We start from the raw sequence: 18,552 nt of genomic DNA, 5'->3' as shown, positions 1-18,552 counted from the left end.
TATTGATGCAGCCAACACCTTGCTAGGAATTGGGGCTTTTTGATACCAGTGAGAGGTTCCAGAATCTCACGTTTAAGAAAGAAACCATCCCAGAGTCCCTGTCGGCCCCTTTGCCGTGTGTGGCGTGGAGGAGACTAGAGACCAGCGCCTTGCTTTGCAGTGGAGGATGCATCGTGTGTTGTGATTTCAGTGCAAGTGCTGGTTGCCTGGTTGCTTTTCTGCAATGCAGACTTCAGGGGCTTCATCCACTCCTGGCCGAGGAGGCGGGTGTGGCCTTTGGGACGCTCATGATTGTTTTGGTCTTGACCTGTAGGGATCTGCTGCAGGCGCTGACCGAGGAGGAGCTGCACACGCTGGAGCGGAGCCTGTGCGTCTCCCAGGATGTGGAGCTCCCCATCCGCACCGATGCCCAGGTGCCCTCTGCCCTGGCACCCACCTTTCCCACACCACTGCCCCCCAAGGAACCGCTGTCTGCCAAGGCCACAGATCCAGAGGCAGAGCTGGCCTGCTCCATGCAGTACGATGACCAGGAGCTGGAGGAGCTCAGCCGCATGGTGCACAGGGCCGGGGATGAGATGTCCTCTCTGCTCTCACCGCCCAGTGCCTGTCAGTCCCCTGCGCACAGGCCAGAGGCTGAGGGCAGGCCCCACGGGGAGCCCTCTCCGGGCAGATCGCAGCCGAAGTTGGGTGGTGACGAGGAGGAACGGGTGTTCTTCATGGAGGATGTGGAGGCAGCGGAGGCACCCACTCGGGCCGAGTCCCCTGGCAGCCCCTTGGGGTGGGCAAGTGGTGCCCAGGAGAGAGGGTCGAACGGGCAGCACATCGAGGTGGAGGTCAGCAGGGCGAAGGAGGAGGACCGGAGCAACAACAACACGGAGGACGGCCAGGTTCAGGCGCCTGGAGCCCTGGGCTCCACCTGCAGCTGCCTGGACTCGCAGCTGTACCTGGACGGCTGGGAGGTGAGCTCGGATGATGCGGAGACGGCGGAGATGATTGCCCACCGGACAGGGGGCATGAAGCTCTCAGCCACCGTCATCTTCAACCCCAAGTCAGCCGCCTCCCCAGACTCTGCTGCAGCCACACAGGAGGCCCCAGGCCCTGGTGTTTCCCCCCCAGAACCCAGGGCTGAGGAGCCGGGGCAGGGCTCCCACAACTGCCTGCTGCACTCCTGTGTGTGCTGCGGAAGCTGCAGGGACGGCAAGGAGGATGCCATGGAGCGGCTGCGGGAGAAGTGCAGCCCCGGAGGGGTCATCAGCGCCTCCCACCCCGCTGCGGGTTTGGCCAAAGCCAGCGACAAGGCCAAGGCTGCCCTGCCCACAGACGGTGCCCCTCCATCCAGCAAGTGCCTGGCGTCCACCTCAGGGGCCCAGCGGCACACAGCAGGCGGGACCCAGGGAGAAGGTGAGGCCCCATACCAGCAGGAGGAGCCTGTGGCCCAAGAGCGGAACCTGGGGAAGCCCATCTCAGCCAGGGGCGACAGCCTGCAAAGAGATGCCACTCAGGAGGAGCCACTGCTGCCCTTGGGCTCTAGGTAAGGCTGGCTCTGCATCAGGGACCTGACTCCTCCCTTTGTGCCCGGATCTGTCATGCACTGAAGTGGAACTGAGATGCTGGCTGGTGGGGGGCCCCTGTGCACCTTGAGGTGTGGGGTGGAGGGCTGGCCTTGCAGGAAGTCAGGCAGCCAAGAAGGAATCGGGGGGCCCAGCCTGCCTTTGAGGTGCGTGGACACCGTGCCAAACTCGGGTGACTCACGCATGGGTGGACTGGGCACGCTGGGCAGCAGAGGCCCTCAGGCCTTGCCAGTTGCTGTGGGCGGGCTGAGTGCGCTGTTCGCTTCTCTGTGCTGACCGCCATGGCTCCTGGGTTGTGCAGAGCTGAGGGGAGGTGGCAGCCCTCACAGTGGCCGAGGTGGGATCCTGGGCAAGCTGTCAACAGTGTTTCCAGGGCCTGTGTCCTTTCCTCCCTTCCCCATGGGCCCCGCTGTCCCCTCCTACAGGCAGGAGACCCAGGGCTAGCAGAGTGGGGTGGGGTCTGCAGGACCCAGGTCCTGCCACCCCCACACTCCCCTCCCAGCTCGGAAGTCCGGGGAGCGACAGCACCTGTCCCACCCTCAACCCCCCTGCTCTGTGACTGCGTCCAGGAGTCTGGCTGGTGACATCCCCGGTGGGCCCTTCCCGCCTTGGCGGGCCTCCCTGGCTGTCATTTTCACTGGAACAATAGGAACCCTGCAGGGGCTGTTGGCACGGGACAGAGGCGAGCCGTGTGCTCTGATGTGCTCTGTCCTGGGGCATCTCCTCTGCAGAGGCGCAGGGAGGTCTCCCCACAGTCTCCCCGAGCTGCTTCCCTGTGCTTCTCCTGGCGCTGCGCACCGTCCCACGCCCTCCTGACCGCTGCTGCTCGCTCCTCTCCACCCTCCTCGCGTTGCTCCTTGCAGCTGGTGCACCGCCTTTGCTGTTACTGGTCCCAGCTTTGTGCCCCGCTTCTCTGCCTCCTGGACTCAGCTCAGCTCAGCTCCCCAGGCCTGCAGCTAGGTGAGCCCCAGCAGGGGGCGTGTTGAAATGGATGGGGTCCCTGCCTCTGGGGTGACTGCCCCATCTGAGTCCCATGGCCCTGGTGGCTGCAGAGAAGTGGCCCAGCCCCACAGGCCTGCCCACCCCTCCAGCGGGGAGCTGACCGGCCAGGCCGGGGAGTCCGGGTGTGGCCACACAACGCAGCAGGAACCACTAGGTGGCGGCCTCCTGTCCCCAGCTGCACTTTCAGTTGCTTCTGTTTGTGTCACCAACTCGTGACCCCGGTCAGCCGCTGCCCTGGTTGGGCCACTGAGGGCCACTTCTCTGCTCTGGCCTCAGTCATGTGGGGGTGCTTCCTTCCCCTCCACATCGGGCTGCAGGTGGGACTGCTAGGGGTCCTCTGTGGAGAGCCCTTTCTCCTGACCCAGGAGCAGCCGGGACAGTGCTGCCTGGGCTGCTGCACGGCTCGGCTCTCCCGGGTCTGCGGACCAAGGCCACCGCCAGGTGGAAGGGCTCACAGGGACTTGGCCTGGCTCTGGTGGCCGTGGGACCTTGGGGAGACACCAAGGCCTCCCACCTTCAGCACACTCAGAAGGGAAAGCAGGAATGATGGAACACTTAAAAATCAAGGCCTAGGGCTTAAGGAGACCCCTGAGAAAGTGGAGGCGTGATGCCTGCTGTGGAGTCTTCCGCGGATAGCCTTGGGCAAGGCGGCCGCACACAGGCTGGTGGGAGGGTCGCTGGCCTCTTCATCATCCCGCCTGCTTCTTCCTCAGCCTTTGTCTCCTCTCGCTGGGGCCAGGGAGAAATTAGAAGTGTTAGCCAGGCATGGTGTTGCACGCCTGTAATCCTCGCAGTCCTGGAGACTGAGGCAGAAGATCACAAGTTCCAGCTCAGCCCATGCAACTTAGCCACTTAGCAAGATCTCGTCAAGGAAAAACAAAAAGCCCTGATGTAGCTCAGTTTGAGGCCCTGGATTCAATCCCCCTACCACAGCGGGGAGTAGAAGTCGGGGGGGCGGGGGTTGATTCTACCAGGCAGGCAGCAATCAGCTGAGGCCCCCGGGTGTCGGGTGGTGACATTGCTGAGCCCTGAATGACAGAGGGGCTGGGAGCTGTGCTGTAGTCAGCAGGACCTGTGAGGGCCGAGGTGCAGGCAAGGAGTGGGAGAGGAGAGGAGAGGCGGCGGCGTGGGGAGCCTCGGAGCCTTCAGCTCGGTGGTGGCAGGTCCTTCTCCAGGCAGGGGACAGCATGGCACTTGGGGGCTGGTGCTACGAACACTCTCGGGAAGCACAGCTGTATAGTGGACGACAGCTGGGGAGCCCTGCCCCTCCCCGGCTGGGACAGGCACAGACCTGGCCTCCATGCTCCTCGGCCCCAAGTGACTGCTTGGGCTCACACTCTGCAGCTGGGACAGCTGGACCCGAGGGGCCAGGTGCTGAGGCTCTGAGTGTGTGCTCACACGCATGCCCGAGCACACACTGGTGCTGTCCTTTACACACACGCACACTCAGGCACATGAGCACACACATACATTCATGTCCTCACACGCATGCTGGCCACATTCATGCACACTCACAATACCTATCCATACAAATCTGCACACAGCATTCACATTCCCACATCTCACACGTTGCACTCATACATGTGCAGACATTCACACACCAACCCACACTGACGTGGAAGTTTCAGTGGGCGGGAAGGGTATCTTCTCTTCTCCAGCCACCCCAACACGGGGTGCCCGGCCTCCCAGGACACTGAGGTGGAGGGAGGCTCTGCCCGGGCCTGGGGGTGTGGCAAGGGCGGCTCGGCCTGCAGATCGCCAAAGGCCTTGGGGCTCAGGCACAGGGAAGGGCTGCCTTCCTCACGGACCCGGGGCTCTCCTTCCTCCCTTGGGCCCTGCTGTCCTCCAGCACGCAGCGTTTGCAGCCTCCTCTAAAAGCACGAATCAAGCTCACCGCTGCAACGTTCAGTGCTGAAATCTGTGGAGCAAACACACCAGATGACCACTCTCTGCAAAGCACTTGTCCTGGGTGTTTAAACACTGATTATCAGCTTACACTCCCTTGTATGATTTAAGCCGTGGTTACTGTTAGGTGTGACTGTGGCTTTTGAGTGCTTTTTGGCAGCATTGCACTGGGCTGTTCAGGGCAGGTGGTCCTTGCTAGTCTGCTGTCATAGCTGGGTTCCTGCCCATTCTGTGAGGGGGAGCAAGTCTCAGGCATGTAACCTGCTGGGGTTGCCTAGCAGGCGAGAGTCCCAGGCTTGGGTGATAGATTCCGTTCTGTCCCTCTGCCTCCCAGGGCCTGTGTGTCTCTTCTGCCTCTCAGGACGGCCCTCACTGGGTTCAGAGGCCACTCACCCAATCCAGGATGAGCCCAGACTCGGCTCAGAATCCTCCTTAGCACAAAAAGACCCCTTTCCCAAAAATCTCGTCACAGGCTCTGGGGACTTGGTGTGGACACATCCTGTTTTGGGTGGCACTGCTCAGCCACGGCAGTATCCGCGTCCTGTGTTTCTAACCACTCTGTCATCCCCTTCTCTGAGGAAGGCTCTGTCTTCCTGACCACGAAGGAGAGGAGCCGAGACGGGACCACGTGTTGTCAGGGGTGAGAGTCCTGTGGGCCCGAGGTTGCTGTCCTTCCCTTCACACACTTCTCGTGGATCCCGCAGAGAGGAGAGCTCAGGTGTGGTCTCCCCGCCTCCATGACTCCAAGGCCTGCTCAGCAGCTGCGCCTTGGAGGGCCGTGTGTGCAGGGACGCGGCAGGGAACAGAGGTGACAGGGTGGTGTGTTCTCCTCAGGCTGGCGTCAGGGAGATCAGTGCCCAAGTGGCAGTCATACAAGGTGGGGACAGGAAGAGAGCCTGGCAAGGTGCGGGGTTGGCGAAGGTGTTTCTGATAGGAGGACATTGGAGCAGATCCCAGAGAACTGCCAGCTCCAGGGGTGTCCTGCAGAGCAGAGCTCAGGCTCCCTGTAGCTGGCAGCCATCATGTCTTGTTGGCACAGGCGGGTGGCAGGGGACAGGCAGGAGCGCAGCCCACCCTCACGGCCTGACCCCCTGCTCCAGGGGACCCTGGTCCCACAGCTGCACACCCAGACTGATATGGGGAACAGTGACGCATCCCCGAAATGTTGGGCAGGACCTCCAGGCCTGTGCCCCTGCCCTGAGACAGAGGCTTATGGACTCTGGAGGACACTCCAGGAGAAGGTGACACTAAGAGAGGCAGCCAGTCTCCAGCCAGAGTCTGTGGAGGACCATGGGACGTGGTGTTGGGCAGCGCCAGCCCACTGATGGGCAGCTATACTGCTGGGATTCCCACCCCGTGGCCCACCCTTGGGGCTCTGTGATTCCTGGATCAGCACCTGCTCTCCTGGACTCAGTCCAAGGCTCCTGTTGTCAGCTGGATAGGAGCTGTCGCTGGCCCGTCCCCACCATTCCCACGGGGACCCGGTGCTGGCATAGGAGCTGCCGAGAGACGACTTGGCTTCCTAGGAACACAGTCGTGCATCGACTCTGAGTGGCTGGAGAGAAGCAGCAGGGAGGTGGATTCTTCAGAAGACCCGCTGGGCCTGTTGGGCCGGCAGAGGTGCCAGGCCCTCCAGCTGTGGCAGTGGCAGTGCGTCGCCATCACAGAGCGGCACGAGCCAGGTGGCTGATGCTGTAGAGAGAACTGATTGCCTTCCAGTCCTGAGCTGGAAGTGTCTGGATCCGGGCGTGGAGAGCTCGGTCCCTAGCCTCCTTCCAGCTCCTGGTGACACCTGCCGTCCTTGGTGCCCTCAGCTCAGGCTTCACCTGACCTCCTCCATCTTCATGCAGCCCTCTCCCTGTGTGTATGTCTGACCAAAGTTCTCTCTTTATAAGGACACTGGTCTTATTACTGCCCCAGCGTGACCTCATCTGAACCAATGACATCTCCCAGGGCCCTGTTTCCAAAGAGGCCACCTTCTGAGGTCCTGGGGCCTGGGACCTCGTCACACACCCACTGCTCCATCTTTGCCATGTAGATGTCCCTGCCAGGGGGAAGCCGTCTCTGCTGCTGCCGATCCCCACTGTGGTCTTTGTGGCTCCTGTGACTTGGCATAGTTCCAGGGTCAGTTCTGGAAGGCTACCTCTGTTAGTCACAGCCCATGGCAGCCAGGAAGCAGAGAGAAGGGAGAAGCAGAGAGAAGGGAGGAGCAGGGGACAAGGACACTTCCAGGTCACACCCCAGCGACTCTCCAACCAGGCCCCACCTCCTGTAGCACAGTCTGCCATGAGCTTATCCACTGATGGAGCCACCAGTGAACACTGAACCCCACAATCCAGTCACTTTCCGGAAGCCCTCTCAGAACATGAGACATTTGGGGGACATCTGGATCTAAACCATAACAGGGCTACACCCCTGCCTGACTCCGGACTCACACAGCAGCAGACTCAGCCCTGCAAGTGCCTCAGGAGGGGTCTGGGGCCAGGTGTGACTGGGCTGGAGGCTTTCATGTCTGACCCGGGCAGGCCATGCCCACCCTGTCCAAGGCCTCAACTCTCCTCTTCATCTCATCAGTCACATTGCTGCCACCTTGTCACCTCTGCAGGTTGGCTGGGCCCTGCTGTGCCTGTCCCACTTTCCACCTCTTCTTGCCATCATCCAGCCGAGGCCCTGGGGGAAGGTACCTCATCCCCGCATGGTTTCCAGGCTGACACCCAGCCTTCAGCCCCACGTCCATGGGGGAGGATTCCGTCCCACGTACCTGTGTCCTCTCGGTGATGGGCCCAGCACGTGGGCACTGGGTCCTCACCCCCGCATGGGCTGTGTCTGTCCCTTCCCCATCACCAGCCTGGGCTCCAGAGTCTGGGAGGCTGCTCCATGCTGTCCCCATGCTGCCCCCACCAGGAAGCCCCCTGACACTCCATGCTCCTCTCCACCCTGAGGGAGGAGGCCCCCTGCTCACCTCCTACGATGACACCCTCTTTGTGGCTCTTCCACTACACTTTCTTTTCTGTTTGTCCAGTACTGGGGATCAAAGTCAAGGTGCTTTACCGCTGAGCTACATCCCCAGTCCTTTTTATTTTTCTTTTTTTGGGACACGATATGGCTAGGTTTTCTGAGTTGGCCTCAAACTTACCCTCCTGCCCCAGCCTCCTAAGTAATTGGAATTGTAGGCATGTGCTGCCACTCCTGGCTGTGTTATACTTTCCACACGGTATGATAGTTAACTTTGCATGTTTATCTCTGCTGTCAAATGCTGAGCTTTGAAGGACTGAGCTGTGCAATTCCCAGCTTGTAGCTGTTGCTTAGTCCATGTGTCTAGGACAGGAGGATGGTGGCTGGATGGATGGGTAGGTGGGTAACAGATAGATAGGCTAGTGTCTGCATCAGGCCCAAGGTGGCTCACTAGGATGCTATGTAGCTGTGCAAATGTCCACGCTTTCCTGCATCCAAGTGCACTTCAGCACTGCTTTTGGAGGCCCTGGTCCCTCTTATTGCTCCCTGCTTTACTGCTAATCAGGGCTTTTCAAAGTGGGCCAAGGGTTCACAGATGAATTTCTCTGATTTTATAAGCAGAACACCTGTGGTGCTGATATTTTCCCCACATTGGCGTTCTTTTTTCTTCCACGGACTCAGGCTATGAATGCCTTTTTTCTGTCTAGAAACTCGCTTGCTAAATTCTTTACTGCACCAATTCACTGGGGCTTAAGAAGGGTTTAGAACTGAAAATTAAAGCTCAGTAAGACCCCATCCGCTGCTGACGCAGCTACGTTCAGCGTCCCAGCATGTTGCAGCTCCCCTCACTGCTCTGCAAATGAAATCGGATGCTTTTCCCATGAGTGCCACTTGAGAGAAGCCCTTTGGCAAGCTCGCAGCCGTGCCATGGCCTACACGTGGCCATTCCTGAAGACACGGGCCAGAACCTGTGGTGTCGATGTGACTGCTGAGAACTGCACTGAGTTTCTCTCCCTCCCAGGCCTTTTCATGGCAGTGCAAAGCCAGGGCGGGGTTGGGGAGTTTGAGTCCTTCAGAAGAGAGGGTGGTGGGAAAGGTTCCTGGCTCAGCCAGCTCCCTGTCCCCTGTCTGTGACCTGTCTGTGACGCGGCTCTTTTAGGGGCCCCTTTGCTTCACTGTCCCTCCGGCTCCTACCATTCTGTCAGGGCTTGAGCTGCCGGTGTAGGGCAGCAGGAGAGGTTCTTCACGGGAAAGGGAAGTACTCCCGGGCTGGAGACAGCAGTCAGCAGCCCCATGTCTTCGGTGCTCAACCAGCCACCTGGGGTCTCACTGTGCCGAACTCGGCCACTAAAGGCAGGCTCCTCCCCGACTCCTCCCCTCGCCATCCACAGTGGCCACGTGTCCATCAGGGGAAGTCTGAGCGGACACGACTCTCTACCACAGGGATGAGGGTGCCTCTTGCTGACAGCAGGGCTGTCCTCGCTCCCTGGACAGCAGTGGCTGTATTCTCATTGTAGAAGTGATTCTTGATTATAGGGGAGACTTTGGAAAGCAGTAATTTACCTGCAGTCCTACTGTTCAGTAAACCTAAGTGTGGATGCTCTCCATCTATATTTGAGTCTGTTACACTCTATGTGCATATGATGGCTCTCATGTTTAAACTCCTGGCACTTTCATTTCATGGTTTAACATTTTCAGGCTTGTTAGCTATCCCTCCACAGGATGTGGATGAGACTTAACTTACCGATCCACCCCACTGTTGCTGGCCATCTAGAGTATGAGCTATTCCCTGATTATGAGTTTCCCAGGCCATTGTAAGGAAAACACACTTTTCTATTGCTTGCTCTTGTTTTTGTTTGGGGGAGGTTTTATTTGAGACAGTGTCTTAGTTACTTTTCTCTCATTGCTGAGACAAAATACCTGACACCCAAAGTTAAAACAGAAAAGGTTTATTTAGCTCACAGTTTGCAGAGTCCATAATCGGCTGGCTCCAAGGCAGGGGACCACGTGGCAGAGGGGCAACAGTTCATGGCAGACCGAAGGTAGCAAAGCAACAAGCAACCTTAACAGCATCTTTCTGCCCCCTTTGTTGTATTCAGACTACTTGGGGTAGCACTCACACCCTTAATTAATCCTAGTTCCTTTGGGCCTAGCATTGCAGCAGGAATCAGTCACATACTAGATTCAGCCACCACAGAAAAAGCCCCACGTATGACTGATGAGGCCTGGGGGGCGCCCTGGACACAGCCATGACAGGCAGTGTCCTGCTGTGTCGTCCAGGCCAGCCTTGGACTCCCCACCTAGCCCCAGGTAGCCCAGGCTGCACAAGTGTTGTGAGTCCTCCAACTTGTTTTTTGTTTGTTTTTCAAGAAGAGTAACTCTGGGTTCCTTGTATTGCATGTGAATTTTAGGATCGGCTTGTCAGTGTCCATGAGGGACAAACAGGTAGTTGACATCTTTGTGGAAACTGTGCGGGGTGAGACCAGTTTGCAGGGTGCGCCACCCTAGCCCCGAAAGCCCCAGCTTGCAAGCTCAGAGCACCTCTCCACCTGTGTGCCCTCACTCTGCTCAACGCCTCCAGTTTTCAGTGTATGATTCTTGCCCTTCCTTCCTTAAATTAATCCCAAATATTTAATGTTTTTGATGCTTAACCTCATTCCCAGTTTATTGCTGTCACATCTAAATACAGGCAGTTTTAAAATTTTGCTTACTGACACACAGCACAAATGCCGTGGCGCCCACGCTCGTCACGTGCACACGCCGCCACTGGTCTCTGCGCAGTGCCGAGCCGCCCAGCCCGCCCTCTGCTGCCCTTCCTCCTCAGGCCCCTTTCCTCTGCTCTTCTCTGCCCTCACTGGTTGTTTATTTTTCATTTAAACACAATTTTGGTCTCGTATATCACGTGGACTTTACCTTTTAACCGTCACGAGTGTGCAGCTCGGCAACATCCTGCAGGTGCTGTCCCCACCCCAGACTGACACTGCCCCATTCCCCGCCAGCCTCTGTGACCGCACCCTAGTTTCCGCCTGCTCCAGGGCCCTTGTGTAAGCAGAATCTTGTGGGATGTGTCCTGCGTGTCCGCTTGATTTCATGCCGCCCGTTTTCAGGGTTTGCACTCTGACTTTAGGGTCCTCTTCCTCCTGGGGCTGAGTGGTGCCCCGCACGCCCGCACCTCAGAGCCACGACTGACGCTGCGGTGGGCCTGGGCTACTGCACAGGAGCTGCCGGGCCTTTCCTTCCTCAGCCCTGGGCTCTTCCGGCCACGCCTGCCTTGTGGCCCTGTGGTTCTGAGCGCTCTTGGGTGGCACTGCAGCGCGGGACCCTCAACATCGCACAGTTCTGTGTTCCACTGTGCGTCCAGGGCTCGAAGTGTCCCTGAGGGGCCCCAGCCATGGGTCCCAGACCGAGGTCAGTTCTCCATCCCATCGCTCCAGGCTTGGGCTCCTTTCCAGTTCTCCAGAACGCCTGGGGCTGCCTCTAGGATCCCACTGCCTGCAGACACAGGGACAGAGTTCCTGTGGAACTCCTGCAGGTACAGGGTTACTCAGATGGTGCCCAGGTGCCTTTCCAGGCTGGCTGCACACATTCCACTCCGCCAGCAAGGTGAGCGGTCATCTCCCCCGGTGCAGGCCTTCCTCTTCAACCAGACAGCCTGGCACCCCACGGTCAAGGCCATAGCTGGCGAGGGAGATGAACCACACAAACAGACCCGGCCCCCAGCAGAGAAGAGACTGTGCTGGCCAGTGATAGCAACTTGCAAAACTTGTAATGAATATTTCTAGATAGACAAAAGATTTTGCATCCAAGAGACAACAGGAGTAGGAAATAAGAAAGCAGATAGCAGAAATTAAAATGTCAAGGGTAAAAGTGGAAGAAAAAATGGAGGAGGTTTCCCAGAGAGGGACAAAGAGACGAGGAGATAGTAGGAGATAAATTATCTTAGGGTTGGAGCAGGGGCTCAGCTGCAAATGCCCTTTAAACAGGCACGGTGAACCCCAGTACCTGGGAAGACGGGAAGGGACGCGTGTGTCCTGTGGCTCCTCTAACAAAGTGCTGCGACCCCGGCTGCCTCAGCCCACATAAATCTCTTCTCAGAGCCTGGAGGCCGGGAGTCCAACACCAGCAGACCCCTGTCCGTCCGTCCGGGGCTGCGGGAGTTTCCTCCTGCCTTCCTGCTGCTGTGGCTCCAGGCGGCCTTTGGCTCGTGGCTGCGTCACTCTAGTCTCTGGCCCTGTGGGCTTGCGGCCCCTCCTCCCTTTGTGTGTCTGCCTCCTCTCTTGTGTCTTATACGGACGCGTCATTGGCTTTAGGACCCACAGGACAGCCCGGATATTCTCATCTCCAGATCCTTTGCTGAATTCCACTTGCAAAGACCTTCTTTCTAAACAGGGCCACATTCCTGGGTTCCAGGGGCCTGGGTGTGGACACATCTTTTGAGGGCCATCTTTCTGCCCCTGCAGGTTCATAAGAGGTGAGGAGGTGCTTCCATGGGAGGAAGTGAGCAGATGATATTAAACCATGGCTGCAGGCCGGAGCGGTGTAAACTTGAGGCCCAGCTGAGTGGAGGGTCCAGGCAGGGCAGGCACTGGGGCAGAGCCACCTGGGCTTTCAAGTGGGGCACATGGGTTAGCTGATGGCCCTTTAAAGCTGTTACGGGAGGTGGCCGCCTGGGTGCCTGGGCTCCTTGGAGCCAGAGCTGCAGGACAGGTTTTCTCCTCAACGTCCCACCCCACGCCCGCCATCTCCTTCTCCGCAGTGGCTCCATGTTGGTTTCCTGCATCACAGACAAGACCGGGCTGGAGGTGGCCCCTGCAGCCACGCCTGTCAACCCCACGGTCACACGAGAGAAGATCCGCTCCAGGTTCCACGGCAGCCACGACCTGATCCACCGGCTGTTTGTCTGCATCTCAGGTGTGAGGGCTGGGCCCAGAACACTTGGGGCGCAGCACAGGGGACCAGAGGCCAGTGGGCTGGGACAGCACCTCTTGGCCTTGCTGGAGGGCAGCGGTCTCCCCAGTGCAGAGCAAGGCCTCCTCCTCAGGAAGGACGAGGAAGGATCTCTGGAGGTGAGGGTGGGAACTGCAGCAGCCCAGACTCCTCCTCTGGATGGGCTCTCCCTGGCTGCCCGCCGCGAGCTGTCAGTGCTGAGACCCTGAGGCCCTGCAGTCAGTTCTTTGGGGGTGTGTGTCATGGGGCTGGGGGCTGTGGTGGTGACTCCAGTGCCATGCAGGTGGGCGCTGTGGGGCTCTGTAGGTGTCCCTTGGTGGCCGGCAGGGCAGCTTGGTGGTGGCTCTGCCATCACATGGCCTGCGACAGGCTATGAGGAAGTGCTGCCTTCCCTCCCAAGGGCTGGCACATGCCCCGTCCTCTGTCCTCTGTTCCTCCCACCGTGGCCCTCTCCCTCAGGGGTGGCTGACCAGCTGCAGACGAACTATGCAAGTGACCTGAGGAGTATTCTCAAAACACTGTTTGAAGTCATGGCCACCAAGCCAGAAACGGATGACGAGGAGAAGCTAAAGAAGGGTGAGTGCCCCCAGGACAGGCTCTAGGCCTCTGCCGACCACGCTGTCCACCCCAGGAAGGGAGTGCACAGAGGCTGCACCTGCCACTCTGAGGCAGCCATGTATCCGGGCTTTGTGTGAGCCAGTGTGCAGCCCCGCTGTGGGGACCCGGAGCACAGCCTGGGGAGGACAGCAAGGGCCCAACAGCGGCAGGGAGACCTGCCCCCCCCCCCGGCAAGGCCAGATGTGTGTCTCTCTTCCCCACCTGTCAGAGCATTCAGAGGCCCCAGCAAAGGGAGGGGACACGGGCCACCTCCCCACGGCCAGTGATCTGCCTACATGTGTACATATCTCTCACACCAGAGGTGTGTGTGCTCCCCTGTGCACATATAGGCACATGCAGGTGCAAACTTGCATGTGCTTGCATGCCTTGCTCACACAATCCATGCAGCAGGTGCCCGTTGAGGGAGAGGCGTTGGGCAGGGAGGTTGTGTGGCACAGGGATTTGGCCCTCTATCCCCGAAGGTGTGGGTGGGAAGGAGGGGGCCAGACCCCTGTTTGCTGCCCCTGTGCTGGACAAAAGCACCAGGTCTGAGGGAGCCACCTTTACCACAGGGCTTCTGCTTGTGAGTTATCTGGGTACATGGGACATTGTGGCTGGGCCTAGAAATCTGTCCTGCAGCCTTGCCTGGCAGGGACATCCTTGCTGGTGAGGAAGAGCACGTGTCCAATCCAGCTGTGCCAGGAGCCATATAGCCAGGCCCCTTCCTGACGGGGAAATCTAGGCAAGGGGGCCTCCTTGATGGCAGTATTCAGAGCTGTGGTGAGCACTGGCTATGCACACAGGGACTGTGGGCTGCTCGGGCCACACTGAATGGGGCCCACAGAATCCCTGCCTGTGGGGGGGGGTCTGGCCACTCACTGGCAAGGGCCTCAGGTCTGGACACCTGCGAGGAGCAGTCACATGTTCCATGGCCTGAGGGCCACCTTGCTGGGCCAAAAGGGGGCTTCAGGAGGGAGACCCTGCGAAGTGTGGCACCCTGCCTGCTGAGGTGGCCATGCCACATGCCACACGCCACACCCAGTGGGCCTGGGAGTGGCCAGGCAGCCCACAAGGGACAACCAGCCGCATCACTGCATGGCCTCCCTCTCTCCTCCAGTCACCCAGAGCCTGCGGAGTGCAGCCTTGGAGGACTGTGCACTGTGCCAGGAAACCCTGTCGTCCTCTGAACTTGCGGCCAAGACCCGTGACGGAGACTTCGAAGGTGTGTGGGGAATGGTGGGCCAGGCCCGTGCAGTGTCTGTGGACACAGGATCCTGAAGGCTGTAGCCCCAGGAGCCGCCTGCCACTGTGTCACGCCTTGGCTGCCAGGCACATAGCCCCCACGTTGCTATGTGACCTCTGCCAGGTGTCAGCGTGGTGGGCACATGCTGCAGGGTGTGCGGGCACGGAGGCATCAGGTCTAGGATGCTGCACCACCCCTGTGCCGGGAGAAGTCTCCCTGGCAGCCTCGGGATGCTGGGACAGGGACGGGGGCATGGGGCCCTGGGAGCCCTCCTCAGGGAGTGGAGGGCTGCGGAGTCTGACCTGGTTACATGGGATCTGGGAGCCCTGCTCCTGTCAGGAGTCAGCTGGGGCCGGGCGTACGGCTGTTGGGGAAGGGAGCTCTGGGGGTGTGGGGTGCTGCAGCACACTTGTGGGAGCAGCTGCCGACAGTGCTACTCAGGTGAATGCAGGCAGCTGTCTGTGAGAGCTTGGGGTCACCTAGGCGGAGAACCCCTCCCCATTGCATATCCAGAGTCCAGGTGGCCTGGCCTGGGCCTGCAGTGGGGTGTGACTGCAAGGCCCTGCGGATGGCAGTGAGGAGGGACGCCTGTGCCGCCACCCGTTTCCTGAAATGCTAGCCAGTCACTGAAGTCTAGGGTGGCCGTGAGCAGAGGGGTCAGGTGCTGTCCACTGCCTGGCCGTGGCTGATGGCCCTGGCTCTCCTTGTGACAGACCCCCCCGAGTGGGTGCCAGACGAGGCCTGCGGCTTCTGCACCGCGTGCAAGGCGCCCTTCACCGTCATCCGCAGAAAGCACCACTGCCGCAGCTGCGGGAAGGTGGGTGGGGCCCGGGGGCTTGGCCTTGGGCTGGGGGTCAGACCAGCGTCTGGGGGCTGAGGCGGCCTTTGGGGCCTGCTCTGGCTGCAGGCACCCAGGTGCACCTGGATGGTGCCCACGTCCAGCCCTGGCCACTCAGAGCCAGGGCCAGGCTAGGCATAGAGGACCTGAGCAAAGGCCTGCAGTAGCCTTTGCGGGCCCTGGACGCCCCTCACGACCCCAGAATCCTGGGCCAGGTCTTGCCTGGAGTTCCCCAAGGTCCCAGCTCTGTCACCCATGGGGCCAGGGCCAGCAGAGCCCCTAACCCTGGTGCCCTGCCAGTGTGGGTGGGGGCTGTTGGGGGCCGACCTGGGACCCTCTGCTCACTGCCTGCCGCCCGCCCTGGTTCCAGATCTTCTGCTCTCGCTGCTCCTCTCACTCGGCACCACTGCCCCGCTATGGACAGGTGAAGCCGGTGCGCGTGTGCACGCACTGCTACATGTTCCATGTCACGCCCTTCTACAGCGACAAGGCGGGCATGTGACACATGGCCCTGTGCCCTGGACCCGCCAGGGCTGCTGGGAAGGAGGCGATGCCCTGCAGGGGGGCCTGCCGCATCTCATCAAGCCGCAGCCTTGCCCTCCGTCCTGGCTCCCACCTTGGGGGACCCCAGACCAGGCATGGGGTGGACAGAAGTCAGCCTCGCTGGCCCCAGGGCCTGGTAGCTCTGCCCAGGCAGGGCGCCTGGCTGAGCAGGGCTGGGCTCTGCTGTGTGTGCCAGGGCGGGAGAGCAGCCACTCTGCAGCCTTGTCTGTGGCGGAGAATCTGCAGGGACTCTGCAGCCCAGTGCCATGGCTCCCTGTGTGCTTCCCGCCCTACACACTCCCCAGTGCCCACTGCCCACCTCAGGACCCTGCTTCAAAATGCGTGGCTCATTTTTTCCGGGAGAGGAATGCAGGAAGTGGACCCAGTGGTCCCCAGGGCAAGTGGACATGCCCTGGGCATCCGCATCCGCATGCCAGGCGCAGACTCACGGTCACACGTTTCCCGGGCTCCCGGGCCCTGGGCTCCTGGGCCTGCTTGGCTGGCACGACCCCTTCCCTGGGCCCAGGGGCAGCTGGGGTCCAGGCTGGCCCCAGAGGGACCCTGGTCCAGACACCTCCTCAGGCTTTAATCTCAGGCTTCATGTTGCAATGATGATTGCAGTTTTATTTTTAGAGAGATGACACACCTATTGCTTCTTTTATAGAACAAAATCAAATACTGTCTAGTGGCAGAACACATGTACACAGAAATGGCTTCTGTGGGGGAGAGTGTGTAACGGAGGAAATATTATGTATTGAGATTATTTTATTTTCTAAATGCTATAATTCAGAGTCATTTCCATAAATCTGTTTAAGGATTGCAGATGCTCTCGTGTCTTCTGTGAACACTGACTCCTTTTTCTCCTGGGAAGCCATGGTGTCCGTGCTGACGCGGACACTTGAAGGGCAGCATGCAGCTCCCATCAGCCCCCAGGAGTGGGGTGGCCACCCCTGCCCAGTGTGAGCCTGTCTCCCGCCACGAGAGCGCCACTCTCCAGCTGCTGGCCCAGCCTGGCCTGTGTGTGGTCTGTGGGTGGGTGACCGGAGCCAGATGGGAGAGCTCTTGGCTGTGCCTCTGGGGCCTACCACACCTCGGTGGTCCTGGTTATAGGGCTGTCACCAGCAGCCTGGGGACTGCTTTGGAGGTGCCCTGGAGAGAACACAGAAGGGCCAGCCCTGAGGTTGCTATGGTGATGGGGCCTTCCTCTGCTTTTGGTGCCTGAGCTTTTGGGACCTGGGTGCACTTGGAGATGGTGCCTGGGGGACAAAGGGTAGGGTAGGGAGCCCTGGGAGGCCACAGCAGCTGCCAGACCCTCTTCCTGTTAAGAACATTTCAGAACACTGCTTCTTCCAGGCAGGGTAAGTCCTTTGGGAGCAGAAGAGATGGGGCATTTCCGGCTGCCCAAGGCTTGATCCCAGCCTCCTGTCCCCCCTTGTCCCCACACCGGTGACAGCTGTGCCACAGTGGAGTCGTCAGCTGTCTGGAGGTGTCCCTGCTGCCAGGGACTAAGAAGCCAGGCTATACCCAGTGTCCCTCTGTCCTCACAGGCGCCCACAGTGATGTGGTGTCCTCTGTATCCAGCAGGTCAGAGGTGGATCTACCCTTGGGCCATTGTGACCGGCCTTGGGGCCTGAGCTGCCCTGCAGGGGGCCTGGGTCCCCTGGAGCCCCATTTCCCCAGGAGTGAGGGTCCCTTGGCCACTCCGCCCTCCGATGGCTTTCTCCACCTGAGGGGCAGAGCCAGGACCAAGACCGTGCAGCTCAGAAAGGATCCAGAAGGCTCGGCTGGCTGACCACCCACCGTGGGAGCTCAGGGCCGGACCCCCTAGGTGGGCAGGGAGTGTGCTCAGAGGCAGCCTCCTAGCTCGGGCCCCATCCTCACCACCACTGGTCCTTCCGCTTCCGTGTCCTGGCTTCATATATGCCTGCTAGTCCCTTAAGGGAGCAGGATTCTTGTGTCATGGTTGGGGAAACTGAGGCTCCCAGAGGTTCCTAAGCAGCAGAGCTGGGCTGTGGAGTGAGCTGGGGAACTCTGGCCCAGCTGGGACCTGTGACCACCCACCTCACCCACCTGGCAATTGGAGACAGGACTCACACTGCCTTCTAGCCTGGGATGGGGCCACCTGCTTCCTCAACACACCCAGCCCAACTTGGGGTGACAGCAGGAGCTTGAGGCCCAGTGCCACAGCCGTCCAGCACCCGAGATGTAGTGTGCAGCTCCCATGGGGTACCCAGGAGTAGGCGCAGGATGGGGGTTCTGCGGAGGAGGCCCCTGGCTTCCTGAGAGATGCCTGCTTGACCTTGGGAGGTGGCATGGGGTAGGGACAAGGGGTCCCCCATCCTGTGCTGCCCCTTCCCCTGCAAGTGGCTTGGGGTTCCTGCACACCTACATTAGGGCTCCAGAGGGGCCCTGCTGCCTGATCCTTTGTCTGTGGCCTGCAGCCAGTCCTGGTGAGGTCACCCCACCCCACACTCGGCTGAGTCTTGGGTCACAACGAGGGCAGCAGTGACCCTCATCACAAGGGGTGGCCCAGTGAGGCCTCAGGAGCCTGAGTAGCCTTTTCCCTTCTTGTGGCCAAGGCCAGTGCTTGGCCAGTCCTGGCTGTAGCCCCTAGTGACCACCAGGGGGCACCCCACTGCCTCCTTGGGCAACCTGGCTTCCAGGGAACAATCTGTCTCTGCCCCCTTCCCCACCTGCCCTCTATGCCCCACTCTGGCCCCTTCCCACCCTGTCCCTGCGGGCCTAGGAATCAGGGGCCTGGCAGATACCTGGCAGGCATGGCAATGAAGGGAGGCCAGCAGCTCATGCCCTATGGGTCGGTGAGGGCAGGAAAGAGGGAGCTGGATCCCTTGAACCACCAGGGAGGGGTGGGCAGCTTCACAGTATCTGCAGGCCTAGGGCCTTCCGGTCTGTGCAGGAGGTGGAGAGGCTGGCAGGACCCAGAGTGCCTG

The 18,552-nt window shown here is 60.0% G+C and overlaps 1 protein-coding gene across 9 annotated transcripts in view; it reads left to right on the top strand.

Moving 5' to 3' along the window:
• Window positions 1-16,423, top strand: part of Zfyve28 (zinc finger FYVE-type containing 28) — an 86,681-nt gene extending 70,258 nt beyond the window's left edge. For 8 of the 9 annotated variants that reach the window (XM_004847389.4, XM_087187776.1, XM_087187775.1 and 5 more), the window contains 5 exons: window positions 314-1,531; window positions 12,190-12,344; window positions 12,840-12,956; window positions 14,095-14,199; window positions 15,429-16,423. In XM_004847389.4, coding sequence (XP_004847446.3) covers window positions 314-1,531; window positions 12,190-12,344; window positions 12,840-12,956; window positions 14,095-14,199; window positions 15,429-16,213 — 2,380 coding nt within the window. In that variant the 3' untranslated portion in view covers window positions 16,214-16,423. Of the gene's footprint in view, window positions 1-313; window positions 1,532-12,189; window positions 12,345-12,839; window positions 12,957-14,094; window positions 14,200-14,933; window positions 15,038-15,428 lie in introns of all 9 variants that reach the window. The other variant, XM_087187778.1, reaches the window with a different exon arrangement.
• Window positions 16,424-18,552: the final 2,129 nt, after the last annotated feature.

The sequence above is a fragment of the Heterocephalus glaber genome, unplaced genomic scaffold (genome assembly GCF_053883595.1).
Source record: "Heterocephalus glaber isolate CG9 unplaced genomic scaffold, H.glaber_assembly_v1.0 deba00001509, whole genome shotgun sequence".
Taxonomy (NCBI): Eukaryota; Metazoa; Chordata; class Mammalia; order Rodentia; family Bathyergidae; genus Heterocephalus; species Heterocephalus glaber.
Note: the sequence above shows the minus strand (reverse complement) of the source record. Positions and strands in the feature narration are given on the sequence as shown.